Here is a 20,248-nt window from a genome sequence, read left to right as displayed (position 1 = left end):
GTTCCAAGGGCTAAGTTATTAAGTGTGCAGCACAAGCAAATATTTGTTCTAGTAAACATTGGAGCAGCCAGCTTGTTCCACATACTGTTTTTTGTTTTGTTTTTAATTAACTGTTATTTAACATTGTTATATTTATTATTATAAATATAATATTATAAATATAATAAATATAATTATGGCTGGGTTGGATCTTCATTGCTGTGTGGGTTTTTTCTGTAGTTGCAGTGAACATGGGCTACTCTGTGGTTGGCACAGGCTTCTTATTACAGTGGCTTCTCCTGTTGTGGAGCATGGGCTCTAGGGCACCCAGGCTTCAGTAGTTGCAGTTCTCAGGCTCTCGAGCACAGGCTCAGTAGTTGTGGCATGTGGCATCTTTGCAGAGTAGGGATCGAACTCATGTCTCCTGCATTGGTAGGCGAATTCTTTACCACTGAGCCACCAAAGAACCCTGTGTTCCACATACTGTTGAATCATTTTATATATATACACACACACTTTCTGGATGTACTTGACATAGATGGTAATATAACTAACCTTTAAACTACTGACTCCTTCAACTTTTATAGGTTGAAACAAATGCTCAGTGAACTCATGCGCCAACAAAATCAGCATCCAGAAAAACCTGCAAGCAAGGAAGGAGGCAGTGGTGCGTCACACCCTCCTTCTCCCAGTTTATTTTGTCCTTTCAACTTTCCAACTCAGCCTGTAAATCTGTTTAACCTACCGGGGTTTACTAATTTTTCATCATTTGCACCAAGTAAGTGGCCAGAAACTTAAATGAAAGTAAGTAAATGCAGAGTCCTTGAGAATAACGTTTGTCTAATACATGAATTTTTATCAGTCACTTTTGGAATGGTAGGAAATGTTTGCAAAGAAAAATATAAATTCTTTTCTACTTTAATTCTTTATAGTGAATGTTTAAACTGAGTATGGTTGCTAATGAAATAAAATAAGTTATGAAATGTTTGCTTAGTCTTACACCTTTGAATTATTCCACAACTGTTTATCAAGGAGAAAGAAATGAACCTGTTTACTGACTGCTATACATCAGGTACTGTGTAAGATATTAGGAGAGGAGAGGTGCATAAGACAGCACCCTTCTAGAGGAGTTTTATGTCTTTGTAGGGAGATATACCTCTAGACTAAGGGTGACTGGATCAGGCTCATATTTACTTTTCTTTAGTTCAGACTTTTATTCAGACTTTCTCTGCCTGTCTTGTGCCATACAGTATATAAGTGGCTGGGATTCAAAGATGAGTAAAGCTGATGCTTTAAGGGATTTAAGGGTCTAGTGGAGAAGCTAAAAGTGTCACTAAGTGCTTGGTGCTTTTTCATGGGTGCTGTCAGCTTGGTGCAGGTGGGGTTGAATAGCCTGCTTTTTGCTGGGACAGGATTGTCGGCAAATCTAGAAAGGGATAGTAAAGCTAAAGAACTGATGGAACTTTTTTCCAGGGAGATTAGAAGGGAAAGGACTTTCTGATCAGTGGAACCACTTAGAGTGGCAAAGCAGGGGAACAAGTGTATCATGTAGAGAATTTAGAGGTCATAAAGTGTGGCTGGTGTTTTGGGCCATGGCAGGAGTGGAGTAGTTCATGTGCTGGAACACAGCAGAGGCCTTTGTGCTGGGCAAAGAAGCTTGGACTTTCCATTGCTTACTAGAGGAGCCACTGGCAGACTTTGGGCAGAGGAATGGCATGAAATTTATATTTTAGAATGGTGACACTAGTCATGGTGTTGATTGAGATTGGAGGGACCGAGCTGAGAGTATAGATGGTGAACAAAAGGCTATTGTAGTAATAGCAGGAAGGGGACGATGGTTTGACCTAAGGCATTGGTAGTAGTGGTAAGAAAAAGGAGTAATTTTATTTTATTTTTTTATTTTTATTTTTTATTTTTTTTTAAAGGAGTAATTTTATTTATTTATTTTTTTAAAGGAGTAATTTTAAAGATGTTCTGGAGATAGAATGATCAGTTAGATGGGTCATGAAGAGAGAGGAGTTGAAGGTGTTTGCCAGAGAATATATGAAGAGAAAAAAGGTTGGGAGGGTTTTGTAAATATAAATATTCATATATCACAGTGTATTTTCTTAATGGAATTGTAAAAGTAATGGTGTTAAACAGTTGAACAGGTTTTTTAGTTCTTGAGTGTGGGTTAATACTGGCAGTAAAAGTTTTTTGACTAGGCTGTTTAACAAATATTGTAGGCAATTACACATACTGTTCCTTTTTGATAGAATATGCCTTTTACCCATGGCAGCTCTGTTCAGACACTCTTCATTCTTCATCATCTAGTTCAGTTTCCTGAAACCTTGTTCCCCTTCTCCCCCAAGTTGTTAGTGGCCCTTTTGCAAATACCTCTGATGCAGCACTGTATGTTAAAGTATGTGATTATATTTTACTTCCCAGTTAGAGTGGAAAAAACCTGAGCTTTGAAGTCATGCAGACCTGAGATCTAACTTTCTCTTTCATTTACTAGGCATTTGATCTCTAAGCCTATTTTCTCACTAGTAAAATAAATAGAGTACCTATTTCACAGCATTGTTTTGAGCATTGAAAGAAGTCACACGTAACGTGCCTACAGCAGAGTCTAATGCACCTGCAGTAGAGTCTTGCTTACTTTAATAAATATCATGTATTATTTTTTCTAACTTTTAACTCTTGAGGAGGTAGGGATCGATATTTATCTTTGAATCACCAATGCTGAAAACATAGTAGGACTGAGCTGTAAAACAGTGATTAAATAAATGAGTTATGTTTAGTTGCTAAATCGTGTCCAACTCATTTGCAACCCCGTGGATTGTAGCCCATCAGGCTCCTCTGTCCATGGGATTTCCCCGGCAAGAATACTGAAGTGGGCTGCCATTTCCTTCTGTAGGGGATCTTCCTGACCCAGGGATCAAACCTTCATCTCTTGCATTAGCAGGTGGATTCTTTACCACTGAACCACTCTGTTAGTTTATTTTAATTAGTTTTTTGTTTTGGTGGATTGGAATGGTACATTTAATTAAAACTATCTTTCAATTTTGTTTTAAGGTTAAAGGTGCTTCTGTATCTTACCCATTGTTTTTATTTACTAGGTATGAATTTCAGCCCTTTATTTCCTTCTAATTTTGGAGATTTTTCTCAAAATATTTCTACACCCACTGAACAGCAGCAACCGTTAGCCCAGAATCCTTCGGGGAAAACAGAATACATGGCTTTTCCAAAACCTTTTGAAAGTAGTTCTTCTATTGGAGCAGAAAAACAAAGGTACTTTATTGTAACCATAATCCATTATTTGCTTAAGCATCACTTGGTGATTATATGTATTATATGTCATTTGAAAATGTAATTAGGGAGGATGTTTGTGATTGTTTGGCTTGAGAGTGTTGAGAATGAAGCTTTGACTTCTTACCAGAGGTCTCTCGGGCATCTGCTGCTAACGCTGCTTTAAGAACAGTGCAGAGTTTTGATCAGTGTCCTGTGAGATTCAGTTTGAAAGGATAAGACCTAACCTATAGAGTGTCTTTGGGCTTGATTTCGTATCTTTCTTTAAGATTATAAACAGTTCACTGTTCATTGGTTTAGAACTGGAAACTAACATTAATACTGGAGGATGGTTTTTATAAAGTGATGACTTGTTTGATTCGTAGCCCCTGATTAGAGTATATGCCCAGGGCACATCCAAATGTAATGTCGAGTACTATTAGATTGTAAAAACAAGTTTTGCCAAGAAAATTTTAGTGATACATGTTATTAGTCATAGGCAAGGTTTTCTTTGTTTCTCACACAGTTACTATTTTTCAGTGTGATATTCTTCCCAGTTATAATTTTGACTCAAACAGTGTGAAAGACTTATTGGCCCAGGTTAATCATTCTCTAAGCATTTTTATGGCTCGGTAAATAAGTTTTTTATGATTGTTTTAATCCAGAAAATGATTGTGATAGCCAGCTGGTAAAAATATTATAACTTTTTTATTGTTATTTCCTTCAGAAAAACTTTAAAAGGATGAAAAATTAGAGATTCGTTGAGCCGAATACTTGTTCTGTCAGAACTGTCTGTATGATTTTGTCTTTCCTGTTCCTTTATAAGTGTATGTCACACTACCTTCCTTTCAGTCATGGGTTGGGGCATGTCTCAAGCTGTTAGCATTTTGATAGTTTTAGATCATGAACTTTTTTTTTTTTTTACTTAATAACAAATTCTTAGAATTCGACTTCATGTTTGTCTTGAGGAATCCTGGGATAGACTGCCCTGAACTTGTTGATGCCTTTTCTTAGCTGTACTAACCACTTTTTCCTGTTAAGTCTCATTTTATTCTGTGAAAGTATCCTATTGTCAGAGCCTGAGACTGTGTTTAGTGCTCAGTTGCCATTCAAAAATGATTCAAGCAATGGACATTTATTCAAAGCTTTAGCCTTCCTGTTAAAAGGTCCCTGCTTCAGTATTAACTATATTTTATATGTAATTGGTAGTTAAAAAGTAAAGGATGGGTCGGGATGTTACTGTTTTAAATATTTGACTACTTCTAATTAGACCTCATCTCTTGCTAAAATTTCAGTTGTTACAGGTTCTCTGAATTAAATGGCTGGAGATAACAAAGAGGTCAAATGAAACATTGTAGTCTTGAGCTGGGATTAGAAAACTGTTCCTATAAAGGCCTAGCTAGTAAATATTGCTAGAGATAGAGATAACCATTTGTCTATGCCATTTTTGTATAGAAGCATTCATAAACAGTTATGTAAACATATGAATTGCTGTGTTCCAATAACATTTGATCTATGATCAGTGAAATTTGAATTTTATATGATTTTCATGTGTCACAAGCTATTTTTCTCTTTTTTTCCCCTAACCTTTTAAGAATATAAAGCTCATTCATAGCTCTCAGGCCATACAAAAACAAGCAGCAAGTTGAATTTGGCATGTAAACTGTAGGTCTGCTAGTCTTTATCTTGAGTTACTCCCTGTAGATCAGTGTCTCCCAAATTATATTCTTAGAACACTGTTGCCCATGTCAGGTTCTGTAATATCAGTTTTGTCCATGCTGTTCACTGTGTTCCCTTCTAAGACATTTATTAAAGGTCCTTGGCATATTAAAAGTTCTGAGAAGTGCCTGTTTAACTTTGTTTTGCCCATTTTTTCCCCCAGACTTAGGTAACCATTGAATTCCTGTTAACATATTAAAGGATGTTTAGTAGATAAAATTTGGAAAATGACACTAGACTAATAGAGCTAAACAAGGTTTAATGTGCAGAGAAATAAATTACTAGTCATGTGGCCAGTTGTCTTCACCAAATTCTGGTTATATTTGGACTTCTGTAGGTGACACAGACCCATGCATGTTTCTAGCTATGGTTCTTTTTCAGTTGCTTCTGTGTTTTGTTTTTTCCTTTTATGTCCCATCCTCCCTTGATTTTTCTTTCCCACTCTTTTCCATCTTGAATGTTGGATCTTTGGAACTTTTACTAGTGAAAATGGTTTAGTGAGAAAGGTCCAAAATTAAATTTTAAAGTAATTCAGTAAATTAGTCTGTGTAATGTTTTCATATTTAATGTGTATTTGGTGTGAATATTTTTATAGCCTGTTAATTTTTATTTCTCTGACTCTACTAGTACACTACAAATTAAGTATATCTGGAGTTTTCCACAGACATAGAAATGTACCATTGTAATATATAAAAACTTATTTTCATTGGTAAGGAATCAAAAACAGCCTGAAGAGGAAGTGGAGAACAGTAGGACACCATGGTTTTATGACCAAGAAGGTGAAGTAGAAAAGCCATTTCTCAAGACTGGATTTGCAGTGTCTGTAGAGAAAACAACAAATAGTAATCGCAAAAATCAACTAGATACCAGTAGGAGAAGACGCCAGTTTGATGAAGTGTCCTTAGAAAGCTTTAACAGTATGCTTGACCCAGTAGATCCAACAACAGTAACTAAAACATTCAAGTCAAGAAAAGCATCTGCACAGGCCAGCTTGGCATCTAAAGATAAAACTCCCAAATCAAAGAGTAAGAAGAGGCATTCTACTCAACTGAAAAGCAGAGTGAAAAATATTGGTAAGTACTGAAATTTGTTGACTATTGATAAGCGTAACTATTGGTAACCTTACTCTCACTGTTGTAAATAATTGCAATATGGCTAGATGTGTAGGTGCTATTTAGACCCACTTGAACAAAGTCATTTTTTAGTTACCTTTAAGAACATTTTAAATAAAATGTGTCAAGTAGGATTTAATGTTGTAGATATTTTAAAACATGACATTTATTCTTTTTAGTGCCTTCTTAAAACTTCTTATGTTTCCTATGTATGGTGGTTCCTGTGAGCTTGGAAGTTTTTACTGTTCTATAGTTTAATATTACACGTAACACTTTATACATGATTTCTGGCTAGATCTGTGATGGATTCATGTAAAGAAATGTGGCCCTGTAACTACATTGCAGTCTTTGAATATCATGTAGATGAAATCACTTTTGAAAGAAGTTTGCTCTTAATCCTTCAGGAATTGAACCTTAGCTAGTATGATAAAGCATTAACCCATATTTTATTGAAGCTTGTCATTGAGTATCACATTAAAGTTCTCTTTATAGTGTTCACTGCATGCTATGATTTTTGAAGGATTTACTGAAGTCTACTGCTAGATTAAAAATACATTTATTAGCTAAAATCTGGAACATTGTAGCTAAACAATGCTCCTTCCAATTTGCAAGGGACACTTTTTGACTGTGGCCTTGAAAGGTTGTTCTGTGTTCAAGGATATAGTATCTGGTGCTTGAGAACAAAATATTCTAGGTTTATAATCAGAAAAGTTTGAAAACTTACTGCACCCACTGCCTCCCTCTCTTGGAAGCTACAATACATATAAGTGTAGTAGGAGATCCAACCAATCCGTCCTAAAGGAAATCAGTCCTGAATATTCATTGGAAGGACTGATGCTGAAGCTGAAACTCCAATACTTTGGCTACCTGATGCAAAGAGCTGACTCATTTGAAAAGACCCCAATGCTGGGAAAGATTGAGGGCAGGAGGAGAAGGGGACGACAGAGGATCAGATGGTTGGATGGCATCACCGACTCAATGGACATGGGTTTGGGTGGACTCTGGGAGTTAGTGATGGACAGGGAGGCCTGGCATGCTGCAGTTCATGGGGTCGCAAAGAGTCGGACACAACTGAGCAACTGAACTGAACTGAAGGGACCTAGGGCACTTTGCAGTTAAAAATCCACTTGTGAACTTTGGCAGCATTTATCTCAAGCATTTTTGGATAATGAAACCCTTGAAAAATCTGATGAAAACTATGAACATGAAAAAGAATACATGTACTTTTTTTTTTTTTCCATTTCAATACTTCATGTATCCTAAAGTTCTGGACTCACTCTACTCCCATGTAGAGAATATGATTTGATGGTTAAAAAAGTGGATTTGAACAGGGGCAGAATTTTTCTCAGCATATGCATTATCATTCTTGAAGTGATTTTTCAGTTGTGTAGGTTTGGGAGGAGCTGGTTACTTAGCAGATTAGTTAGTGATCTGAAACCATCCAAATGAATGAAAATACATTTGTGCCTTCTCCATGGTCACTCTTGATGCCACTAGATAATGTTTGAGTAGATAGTGATCACTTAGAGAGAGACTGTCTGGGTAACTCTGAACATCATATTGAAGTATAATACCTGCCCCAGCAAAATAGTTTTTTGTCTTATGAATAAAAGGAAAGAAACTAACATTTGTTATCCCAGCATTCTCTCTTGCAGCTAATTAATTTGTGTGTACTAGGTCAGTGCTTCTTAAATGTTAACATTTCATACAGATCTCCTTGGGAATCTTGTTTAGTGTCAAGAGTTTGATTCAGTCAGTCCCAGAAGGGACCTGATAGTCTTCATTTCTAACAAGCTCCCCAGGATTGTTGACCAGTATTGACATTGTAGTCTGTGGACTACAGTTTGAGTATCAGGGTCTTAGAGACTCTGAACCAACATTTGGCCATGGCTACCTTAACCTAGAAATCCTGGTGAATTTGTATTTTTGAAATTTGTTTGCTGCTACTGCTAAGTTGCTCCAGTCGTGTCCGACTCTTCGTGACCCCGTGGACTGCAGCCTACCAGGCTCCTCCGTCCATGGGATTTTCCAGGCAAGAGTACTGGAGTGGGGTGCCATTGCCTTCTCTGAAGAATTATGGTTCCCGATATACAAGTCAGCTTTTTTTCTACCTTAAGGCAAAGATGGACATTCTAATCTATTTGCTCTCACATTTAAGTATCAAAATGCTTGCCCAGAACACACACATTTGTCAAAGAGGCATTTAAGACCATCTGTCAGTGAGAGTTCCCCTTTAAGGCTCGCACACAAAGATAAAAGACCTAATAAGCTGGAATCAAGATTGCCGGGAGACATTAGTAACCTCAGATATGCAGATGATACCACCCTTATGGCAGAAAGTGAAGACGAACTAAAAAGCCTCTTGATGAAAGTGAAAGAGGAGAGTGAAAAAGTTGACTTAAAGCTCAACATTCAGAAAACGAAGATCATGGCATCCGGTCCCATCACTTCATGGCAAATAGATGGGGAAACAGTGTCAGACTTAATTTTGGGGGGCTCCAAAATCACTGCAGATGGTGACTGCAGCTATGAAATTAAAAGACGCTTACACCTTGGAAGAAAAGTTATGACCAACCTAGATAGGATATTCAAAAGCAGAGACATTACTTTGCCAGCAAAGGTCCATCTAGTCAAGGCTATGGTTTTTCCAGTGGTCATGTGTGGATATGAGAGTTGGTCTGTGAAGAAAGGTTAGTGCCAAAGAATTGCTGCTTTTGAACTGTGGTGATGGAGAAGACTCTTGAGAGTCCCTTGGACTGCAAGAAGATCCAATCAGTCCATTCTGAAGGAGATCAGCCCTGGGATTTCTTTGGAGGGAATGATGCTGAAGCTGAAACTCCAGTACTTTGGCCACCTCATGTGAAGAGTTGACTCATTGGAAAAGACTCTGATGCTGAGAGGGATTGGGAGCAGGAGGAGAAGGGGACGACAGAAGATGAGATGGCTGGATGGCATCACTGACTCAATGGACATGAGTCTGAGTAAACTCCGGGAGTTGGTGATGGACAGGGAGGCCTGGCGTGCTATGATTCATGGGGTCACAAAGAATCGGACACGACTGAGCGACTGAACTGAACTGAACTGAGGAGAACCAAATTAATATATACAGAGTCAAAATAATATGTAGCAAAATCAAATGACCTAAATCCTTGCTGTTTAGAATGTGAACCATGGACAGGCAGCATTTGTATCATCTGGGAGCTTATTAGAATTGGAGACTCTTGGGCCCCATGTTACACTAACATTGCTTTTCATTACACATGTTAGCAAGATTCCAGGTGTTTTAATATGAGTATATGCACATTAAAGACTGAGAAGTGCTGAGCCAGACCACTAACTTATGCTGCTTTTGTTCTCTTTATGGGATAGGAATAGCCATGACTTCTTAGCAAAAAGAATGTTTGCTTTGTCTTAAAGGATTTAGGTATGGAGGTCGATAGAGGGAAGATTGGAAAGCATTCCAAATTGTAGTAACAATAAGAAAAGTAGTACAGAGTCAGGATGAAGCAAGAAGGGAGTTTGAGAGAACTGCGGAAAGAAATAGGATGTGGCAAATAGACCAGCACAGTGGGAGTTAAGTTGCTATCTTGCGAGATAAAGGATAGACATATATACTGTCCCGTATGAACTGTTAATCTGGTTTTTTGCACATGTTGACAGTCTTTCAGAGTTAGTATGCTAAATCTTAATTTAACTTTGTTTCCCATGATGGTAGTATACCAATGACAATAATCTTTAGAAGGTCTTTATGAAGATATGTATTATTGCATGCAAAGTAAGATTTTACTAATTATGTGCTAATCATTTTTCAAACTTCAGTTCAAATTCAGATTTTATGAGTTTAGCATGATTTCTTGGCATTGCTGGATGGGTACTTGAGTTATAACTTGGTTATCAGACCCATAATTTGGCTCCATCTACCAGGCCTGTTTCCTCTTTTGATGTTATTAGAGAAGTAGAAGCACATAGTTGAGATGGTCCTTGTTCTTTTGGGAAATTGGTTGGGACTGTTTGTGTAATGACTTTGGGGTTCTACCCAGCCCTGAATCTTTCCATTTCTGCCCCCACTCTTTGTGCTCACTGATGAAGACTGAGGTTAAATAAATGTCCAGCATCAGGCAAGACAAGTCCCGACAGATGTGGCCCTCTTTAGATCCAGAGAGTTTATAACTCACAAAGTCAGAGAAAGGCCAAAAGTGCCCACTCCCTGTGTCCCTTGTCCCACCACAAAGGTGACACCAAGACGGCGGTTGCATCATGCATGGGACACCCTGTAACTTCAGAGCCAGTGCTGTGCTGTGGCTAAGCTGCAGTACAGAATGGAGGTGTGCCCTCAGTGGTGTGAGCCAAACTTGGTCTTATATTTTATCAGAGCCCAGGAGGAGGTGAGAAATCCTTTCATGAAATCTTTCAGGGGAGAGAGAGAGGGAGGTTCCTGTGTTCCATGTTACAGGGGGACGATAAGGCCTTCTCCCAAGACTTAGATTCATTGACAAGTCAGTCCTTCTCTGTGTGGGTACATGGAAGGTCTAGGCCATGGCCAGGCTGTTTCCCTATAATGGCGACTCTGCTGGCTGTGTCAGCCACTTGTGCTGAGGAAAACAAAAAGGAGGTTGCCGGGGTCCTGCCCCGGTGGATCCAGGGTAATTCGAAGGGGAGGCGGCATAGGCGAGGAAAACTTATTTAGAAGTATAAAAGAGAGATTAGTAAAGAATAGTGTAGTAGGAAAATTTAGTGGAGAAAAGAGGCTGAATAACTTGGTTTACGTGGAAAACCAGTAAAGTTCCAAGACAAGGAATTTGCACCATCTATGTTAGGCCACCAGAGTCCTCTTGAATAGCAGGGGTGCCCCGTCTTGGGCTCCCTCTCGCGTGGATCTTAGAAGCCGGGGCAAGTAAGTAGACATGGTGAGCCTCCACGCCCCAGATGGGAATTCAGCCTGAAAATAGAGTAAGAAAAGAAGACCGGGGGGAAACCAGTCTTTCCAGTGACTGGCCCATCCTCTATTGTTGTAAAGGCTTTTTATACCTTATTTTGTACATAGAGATCAATGGATAATATAAAATTATGCAGCGTCAGCAGCCCTGACTCTTATCGAGACCAGGCTTTCTCTCTACATACTTAGTTGTATACACAAGTTTTAGGTGATTTACATCATCTTCTGGCCAGAAGGCCAGTTAACATTTTACGGCCCTTTTCTGATAAGGGTTTGTCAGCCAGAAGACTTATGTGCCCTAATAGTGTTTTTCTTCCCAAAGTCTGGTGCCACTCTCAGAAAGCACTAAATAAAGTTACATTCTTACATAGCAAAGACACAACAATTTATAACAATGAAAGAAGTACAGTGATTTATAACAAAGAGAAAAGTAACTCAAAAGTCTAGTGTTGCTAATATCAAAACTACTATATTCCTTTTTCTATATCCCAGTTACATTCATTAATATCCTTCAGGTGCCTAAAACCTGCCTAAAAGATAATATGGAGGCCTGGCAGCAGTCATTGACTCAACAGTGAAACCTGTCACCAATATAATTTTTAGCTCTTTAGAAAAGGCTCTGTATCTTTAAGATGCTTTAAGCTTTGTGCCTCTCGTGGTTGGGGGCTGTAAACAATCCACAAGTTGTAAAGACCGGTCAGATAAGTTAGAAAGCCATCAAAGGGGTTTTAAGCCAGAGACATTCTTTTTATATGCAGGAGACTGTTAACTGGAGCTCTGAATTAACTCTTTCCAGAGAAAAGGTGGTAATGTCAGAAGAGTGGAAAGCACAGTACAATAAGGCAGGCAGACTCTGGTTTTTTGGGGGTAGATGTTCAGGAAAACCCAGGGGGAACCCCTGAAGCCAGATCATGCCTTTGCGTTTTGTCGGGCTTCCTTCCTCATGACCTTTGCCACAGGCGGGATTCCTTACGCTGGCTCCCGACATCAGGTAAGGGAAGGAATAATGAAGTAAGACAAGAAATGACCCCCTTATATGAGTAAGGAACATTATAGTTGTTATTGCTGCTGTTATATCAGCTGGCCTGGCAAGTGTCACTCTGAAGTATTACTAACTTTAATTAAATCTCCTGCTTTCCTGGAGAATTACTATTAAAGTGCTCCAAAGAGAAACTAATCAACGGTAGTACCTTAATTTTGGAAATCTAGCCCTTGACATTTTAAATCTGAGACTCATGTAAAACCATGGTTCTCCCCCACCCCCACCCCCCATTTTGGTAGCATCTTAAAAATTATAGCATGTTTCTCTCAACAATTTCAACTCTTTTGGAGGATGACTGAATTTTTTTTTTAACTGTTAGGGAATTAACTGCTTCCTAAAGAGAATTTTGTGTATGCTACATAATATATATTTTAATTTTGATTAGAGTTCATTCAGCACTTTTCACATGATTCAATAATAGCAGTCAGAAACTTAATTTCATTTATATAAATATTCTTGTTAGAATGTGTGCTTAGTCAGTCATGTCTGACTCTTTGTGACCCTATGGACCATAGCCCACGAGGCTCCTCTTGTCTATGGGATTCTCTAGACAAGAATACTGACGTGGGTTGCCATGCCCTCCTCCAGATGATGTTCCTGACCCAGGGATCAAACCCATGTCTCCTGCATTGGTAGGTGGATTCTTTACCACTGCGCTGCTGGGGAAGCTTTTCTTACTAGAATAACATACTACATTTTCTTTGATCTATGTTTGCTATTAAATGAGCAATAGTACTACCATTCATATCATTTTACCTGTTACTTTTGGCAAGCATACCATTTATTGCTGTTTTGTGTAATAGTCCATGGTAACCAAGAGAGCTCTTTTCCTAATAAGCTTCATGCAAAATGAATTAGGGTGGCTTGGGAATCTGGGACACCAACAAAGAAATCAGGAACCTATGTATGAGATGATAAAGTCCTAACTTGAAAGATGGTTTCAGAGAAAGAAAGGGAAGTTGAATCCAGATAGGATACCACAAAAAATAAACTGACAGTATCTTGGGAACTTATTTGTTACTAACAGCAGCTATTGTGATCTGGAGGTAGAAGCAGCACGGCTTTAGGATCTGCTGGCTCTTGCAGAGAATGTCTGGAGCAAAAGTCAGAGATCTGTGGTTCTTGGATGAAACTTGATTGGAGGAAATCCATGCAACCCCTTCTGTGAGAAGGGCACCTCGTTCCCTTCCAAGAGTGGCAGTCTTTTGCCACCTCAAGGTACTAATGGGAAAGGGTGTCATTGGAAAAGGAGGTGACATCCTGCCTACCCTGAACATGGTAGAGCATATACCTTTGCAGCAGATGAGACTGAGGAATCGAGAGACTTCCTTTTATTGTCTTGATGTGCGGCTGACAACTTACTCGCCAGAGCATTGCTTCAGTGTAGTCATGAGACTTCTAGGCACTTATCAGTGTGCTGCCAATAAAGCTCCCCAGCAGTTGGGTCCAGCCCTAAGGGTAGATGAGAGTCATGACTAACCTAGTGACTATAACAGTGTACATAGAAGGGAGCAGCAGTCAGAGAGAAGACACAGAAGCTGACCGCTGGAGCAGGCAAAGTCTAGTAAAAACAGAACTGTTGCAGGAAATACTCACTTGAGTGAAGTCAGAATACTTACGCAGATAGAATTATTTTTAAAAAGCAGGTTGAATTGTAAATTCTTTAGAACTAGAAAAAGTGATTTTACATTTAATGTCTAGATTATTTGGAAAAGAGGATGAATGCTGTTAAGTTCCAAATTACTGGCCTAGAAAATTAAAGGGAAGAACTGTGTCATTGCACAGAGCAGAAAGTGCCACGGCCATGTTTAGTTGCTCAGTCGTGTCTGACTCTTTGCGACACCATGGACTGTACCTGTCAGGCTCCTCTCTCCGTCCATGGGGTTTCTCCAGGCAGGAATACTAGAGTGGGTTGCATGACTTCCTCCAGGGAATCTTCCCAACCCAGGAATCGAACCCACATCTCCTGCATTGCAGGTGGATTCTTTACCATTGGGGCCACCAAGGAAGCCAGAAAGTACTAAGAAATAAAAGAAAGAGGGAAATGACTAGAGGTATAAAGACAAATCTGGGGAGCTGATAACACAAGGAGTTCTAAAGAAGGAAAAAAATAGATGGGAAGGCAATTATTATCTTTAATGAAGGAAGACTTAAGATTGCAGATCAAAATAGTTGACCATTGTCTAGCCAGGAGACACAGAGAGAATGTACATACCCTCAAAAAGCCCTCTTCTCTGACAAAGAGCTCATCTTCACCTGTCAAGATGAAAATGTTGGCATATCCTATCTTTATAGAAACAACGTAGAATGAGATAGGGACCTGTGAAAAGGAGAGGTAACAGCTCAGTAAAGAAAGCAGTAGTTTAATCTCAGTTGTTAATATAAATTCAGAAGTAAAATATTAGCAGATTTGCCAGTCTCTCAAAAGAATATTAGAATGTCAAAATGTAATCATGATTTATTATCAGGAAATCTGTCAGCATAGTTTATTGTATCAAATACATTACAGGACAAATCATGTAGTCATAGCAGTAGATTAGATAAAATTTTACATCATTCCTAATGAAAATGCACCTAAAAAGGAAGGCAGGTGTTTAAATACAATAAAAGCTGTTAGCTGATGCCAGTTACAAGCACTATTGTAATGAAAATACTCCAGAGATAGAAATTAACTGGGATTCCCTCTCTGCCACCATCATTATTAAGCATTTTTTGTAAATTATCTTGACTAGATTAAATGATTGGAATAATGTTTGAAAAGGAGGGAAACAGATTTTTAATTTTTTTCTAAGCTAGCCCAAGAGACACTGGAAAATAGCTACCTAAGTTAACTTAAGTAATTGTGAAATAAGGTTATAAAGTAAGTATATCAATATTTTTCTTTATCATAGTATTAATAATACCCAGTAGAAATGGAAGTGGTGGAGAGTATTTTCTTCATAGTAGTATCCAGAGCTACTGGGACAAAAAATCATAAGGAATAAATTTAGCAAGAAATGTACTAGATCTATAGAAAAACTTTGAAGAACATGAAATAAGATTGAGCAAATATAAAACATACTTGTATTCTTAAGTTAGAATGTGTAAAATTATTTAATGTCAGTTCTCTGCAAATTAACAGATACTTCAAGTGAGATTCCATTTTGAGTCTCCATGGATTGTGTTTTAAACCAGGGGCAAAAGATTTTAAAGCTTATGTGGAAGGACAGATGTCCAAAATTAGCTAAGAAAAGAAGTTAGATAGGACTTGCCTTACCAGATGTTTAAACATACTGTGAAACTTCTGTGGCACTAGAATAAATAAAACAGATGGAATGTCCAGAAATAAAACCCAACAAATAAGATTTAATGTATCGACCAAGCTTGCATTTTAATTCAGTGGGAAAAGTATAGGTATAATCAATCAGCTATTCATGTGGAACAAAATCAAGTTGAATTTCTACCTTGTGCTAGATACCAAAAAGCAAATGTAAAAAAGATTAACAACGAAGCTTGGAAAACTTAATAGAATATATGTATAACCTATGGTTGGGGTAGCACTTCCCTTATAGCTCAGTCGGTAAAGAATCTGCCTGCAATGAAAGAGACCCGGGTTTAATTCCTGGATTGGGAACATCCTCTGGAGAAGGAAATGGCAACCTATTCCAATACTCTTGCCTGGAGAATCCCATGGACAGAGAAGCCTGGCAGGCTGCAGTCCATGGGATCACAAGAGTTGGACACGACTTAGCGACTAAACCACCACCATGGTCGGGAAAGAATTTTTAGACCAAGTCTTATTATTTATAAAAGGTATATAAAAGCAGATGTTTGATTGTTTAATGCCCTTTATTCTTCTGTCTATTATGGACATATATAGACTAGATATGATTCTTACATTTACTAATATGAAAAATTGTTAAGTTGGAGTCTAGTAGAGAATTTGGGTTATGTGAGGTCTACCATGAAGTTTGAGTTGGGGATATATTCACTGAGGTGAATATCAAAGGACAGTGAAGTGTTAGAATTTATTGCTGTTACCCCATGCCTCCAAAGATTGTTACAAAGGTATTTCCAAGACATTTTCTTTACTGTTTTGATTTCTTCTTAAACAAAGCCCTCACAACATTATAAATTGAGTTACTCGTACTATTTCACTATGGAAATCAATTTCCCTTTCAGGTTGAGTTAGTTGCAACTGATAACAGTTGTCAATTTTTTTACTCAAGGGTATGAAAGTGCCAGTATGTCTAGCACATGTGAACCTTGCAAAAGTAGAAACAGACATTCAGCCCAGACTGAAGAGCCTGTTCAAGCAAAAGTTCTCAGCAGCAAGAATCATGAGCAGCTGGAAAAAGTAATAAGATGTAATAGGTCTACAGAAATGTCTTCAGGTATGTTCTGTTTTGGTTTGTTTTAATTTAAGGACTTATTCATCCTAGATTTGAAAAGCTGTATTAAAACTAGCTGAAAATTGATCTATTGCACGTTCCTATCATGTATAAGTTGTTATAGTAGAGTTTAAGTACACAATTCTTGATACCAAAAATGTAAACTGGAAATATTAATATATTTTATTGTTACCGTGATACTGTCTTTGATGCATTTTGATAAAACTCTGAATAAACAAATTAGTTGACATTAATTTGGTTCTCCTAATTTGAAATTCTGATAATATTATCTGAATAAGAATTCCATATAAAATCTTATATTCCCCTGCCTAAGATCTTTGGTCTTCAACCATGCCTATAGAAGAATGTCCTGTTGTCTTAATGCAACATATCTGGCCAGCAGAGATTTGATTCCTTCCTGCCTGCCTCTCCAGATTCCTTTCTCATACCTTCTGCCTTGAACTTGACTCTCTCAGTGGCACTGAACTGACATTTTTTCATAGCCACCGCAAGAGTTGTTTCACCTTGACAGTTGCCTTTTTTGCCTCAAGTCCTTTTCTTTGTAAGCCCTTTTCTCTGCTGGCTCTTAAATAAAATCTTAATTCTGTATATCCATGTCCAAGCAAGGATAGGTTCCCTTTCCTTTTTGTTTTTCTGTCAAAGCCTGTGTAAACCTCTTCTGTTGCCTGTATTACATTATACAGTATTCACCTGTTTAGTGTCTGTATTGCTTTTTTGAGTCCCTTGGCAATAGATAATATTTTCATATTTGTATCTTAAATGTTAGTGTGGTACCTGACGCTAACCTGACACATGGTAGGCACTCAGTGAGTGTTTATTGAATGGATGGAGTCATGTATTTGCCACCATTTTAGTTTAAATACATACTAGTACTTTCCTGATTTATAAAGAATAAGTACATCTCAAAGAAATGTGGAGAAAGAGTCAGCAAATATTGACTCTTAAATTTTTAGTTGTCCGTAAGATCTTCCGTGAAAATGATAATACCAGCTACCATTTATACTATGCTTTACTGTTTACAAATTAAATTACTCATGTCATTTGAACTTCATAATCCTATGAATTTATTTTCATTTTGTAGTTGAGGAAACATTATCTCAGGGGGTACCTATTTTTTCTCAGTCCTCATAAGGGACCAGTAATATAAATTAGTCTGGTTTAACTGGTTCTTGGGAAAAAAGTCATGCCTTTAACTCGGTAATTGTACTTGTAGGCATGCATCCTAAAGGAAACAAAAGTGAAAGAAGAAATTGGGATTTAGGTGTTGACTAAACATTGTGATTCCAACTATTTTAAACAAAAATCTGGATGAAAAAAAAGTGTAAGAACATCAAAGTATTAATAATGGTTTTATTATCTTTAAACTCCTCTATATTTTCTAAAACTTATAATGAGTATTTATTTTTCATATTTTGAAATGACTTCTTCAAGGCCATATTGCTAGCAAATGGTAGAGCTGAAGTTTCAATCCTAGTCTCCTCTTAAGTCCAGGATCCTTTTGTCAGATATATCAATTCTGTTGTTCTGACTCCAGCATTTTATTGAAATTTTGTAGTTTTCATCTCCTTTCTCTATCTTTATAAAAGAGTGATGTTGTCAGACAGTAGACAGTTAGGTGAAGGTTGGGGAAGGGCACTAAATTGATAGGCTTAATAAATTAGTTATCATTACCTAAATAGTTGATAGTTGGTCATAGTACTTCAGATCTTATTACTGTCACTTAGAAACCATCAAATTTTGATGAACTAAAAAAAGTTTGAATAATATAAATATTCCTTTTTTTTAGAAGACTTAATTTTAGTTTTAACCATTACCCTAAAGTTCTTTGTAGCGTGTAATAGTAGTTTTTGTTACATGATCATTTGATTGTAACATCTGAGGCTGCTAGTATTGAACTGTATACAGTTCAGTACAGTCCTCTTGTCCCTCAAGGACTGTGGGAAGTTCCCTTGATGTGTATGCTTCTAAGAGTGAATGATGAAAGTTTACTATATGAGAGTCATATCAGTCATATCAACGCAAGCTTATAGCAGATCATTTGATATTTTCCCCGAAGAGATTATTTTTAAATAGAGCATAAACCATACCTTTGTGATAACATTTCAGTTCAGGCAAACGATTTTAAAGAAATTTGCTTATTTCTTTTTTTTTTCATTCATTTATTCATATTATAGACCCTGTCTTTACTATTCATACACATTTTATGTTCATCCTTATGTCTGCCCTTTCCTACAGCACATGCTAGGAGAATACTACAGCAGTCTAACAGAAATGCATGCAATGAAGCGCCAGGTAACAATCTGCTTAGTTCTGGTGTCCGCTTTTTGTTAATTTTTACCATTGGTCCTAAAAATCCTTAGTTTTATTGTTCTAATTATTTTTAGATTTAGTTTAGTGTGTATATGTTATTTGGCTGGTAAAAGTGGAAGAGAATTCATACCCATTGAATTCTGAAGCTTTTCATTTATAATTCTTAATTGGTAAAATTGCCTGCTTTTCTCTTACTTCCATTTTCTGTTAGTGTATGTAACATAACCAACACATTCATGTAGGTAATAGAAAGCTTTTTTTGTAATTTAGTGTTTTATTTGAACTTATTTATTTTGTATTCTTTAAATGCTTATGAGATTTAATATTTTTGGAAACAAAAATACAGTTGTTTTTATTCTTAGCTCTGATTTACAGTGTTAAGTATTGTGTATGACTTCTGTTTTAGTTCTTATTTTTTTCTTACCATTCCACGTGTAAAAAAATAAACCATTGAACAAAACAACTATGACATGTAAATACCATGATTAATAAAGGTCATGGAAAAATTGCAGAATGCTATTTTTGTCTTTAAACTATGAATATTTATTAGACATGTATGATTTAGAATTGTAAATATTCTTTAATGCCTCCTCTGTACACATGAGTGAAAAAGAAAAGCCTGTTATGAACCTTTAGGGGAATTTAAAGAAAGAAAAAACACAAAACAAAACAAGGATCTATCATAGATGAAGTTAAATATATCAGTGGCACTTCCTAAAGAAAAGAACTCTGAAGAAAGTAGGATAAAAACAAGATGGAGTCATAGAAATCTGGCTGAAGTCAGAGATTTTTCTAGCTTAAACTAGTGCACCTCAGTCCAGAAAGAGGATGGTAAAAACTTTCCACTTCTCTATTGTAGGGATGAAGTATATGTCTGCTATAATTCATTATTTGGAAATAATTTAATCTTTACTGATATATAATTTAGAGTGATCATTTTATCACATACGAAGGTATGAAAGATATCATTAAATATGCTTTGTTCTTATATCTTTAAGATATAAGAAACCATTTAAAAACCATTTTTTAAAACAACTGATCAAACTACAATATAGTGTATGAATTGGGAAAGTTTGTATGCTGTCACATCTTATCTGGATTTTTCCTATAAATAGAAATTTCCTATAGAGATAGTTCCAGTTCCTGCTCATAATAAATATTTTTATAGTAACTGCATCATAGTATATCATTTCATTTTATACTCATAAATGTCTGAGGCACGGTAGGGACATTGTATATTTATTATCCTTATTATTTTATACTTGTAGAAATTGAGGCCTGAGGATGTTAATTTGCTTAGCAAGTTAATGGAAAGTTTTTCATTAAACCACATTTGCTTTGCATTTTAAAAATTTCTTTCTTGGAAAAAGTAAATTAAATCTTAATGATCTTGCAATATTTATTTGAAAGCACAATGTATTAAAACACTTAACATTTCAGATTCCCTGTTGTGAAATTTTAGCACTACTTTTTGTGAACTAAAATGAACTTA

General features: G+C 36.9%; 1 protein-coding gene across 15 annotated transcripts in view; it reads left to right on the top strand.

The window, feature by feature from the left end:
- PCM1 (pericentriolar material 1) overlaps positions 1 to 20,248 on the top strand; it is an 89,760-nt gene that overhangs the window by 42,200 nt on the left and 27,312 nt on the right. For 10 of the 15 annotated variants that reach the window (XM_069573307.1, XM_069573310.1, XM_069573306.1 and 7 more), the window contains 5 exons: positions 567 to 757; positions 3,078 to 3,249; positions 5,680 to 6,038; positions 16,264 to 16,428; positions 18,682 to 18,738. In XM_069573307.1, coding sequence (XP_069429408.1) covers positions 567 to 757; positions 3,078 to 3,249; positions 5,680 to 6,038; positions 16,264 to 16,428; positions 18,682 to 18,738 — 944 coding nt within the window. The remainder of the gene's footprint in view (positions 1 to 566; positions 758 to 3,077; positions 3,250 to 5,679; positions 6,039 to 16,263; positions 16,429 to 18,681; positions 18,739 to 20,248) is intronic. The other 5 variants (XM_069573309.1, XM_069573313.1, XM_069573304.1 and 2 more) reach the window with 1 other exon arrangement.

The sequence above is a fragment of the Ovis canadensis genome, chromosome 26, assembly GCF_042477335.2.
Source record: "Ovis canadensis isolate MfBH-ARS-UI-01 breed Bighorn chromosome 26, ARS-UI_OviCan_v2, whole genome shotgun sequence".
Lineage (NCBI taxonomy): Eukaryota > Metazoa > Chordata > Mammalia > Artiodactyla > Bovidae > Ovis > Ovis canadensis.
The sequence above is the reverse complement of the archived record's forward strand: the minus strand, read 5'-3'. Positions and strand labels throughout refer to the sequence as shown.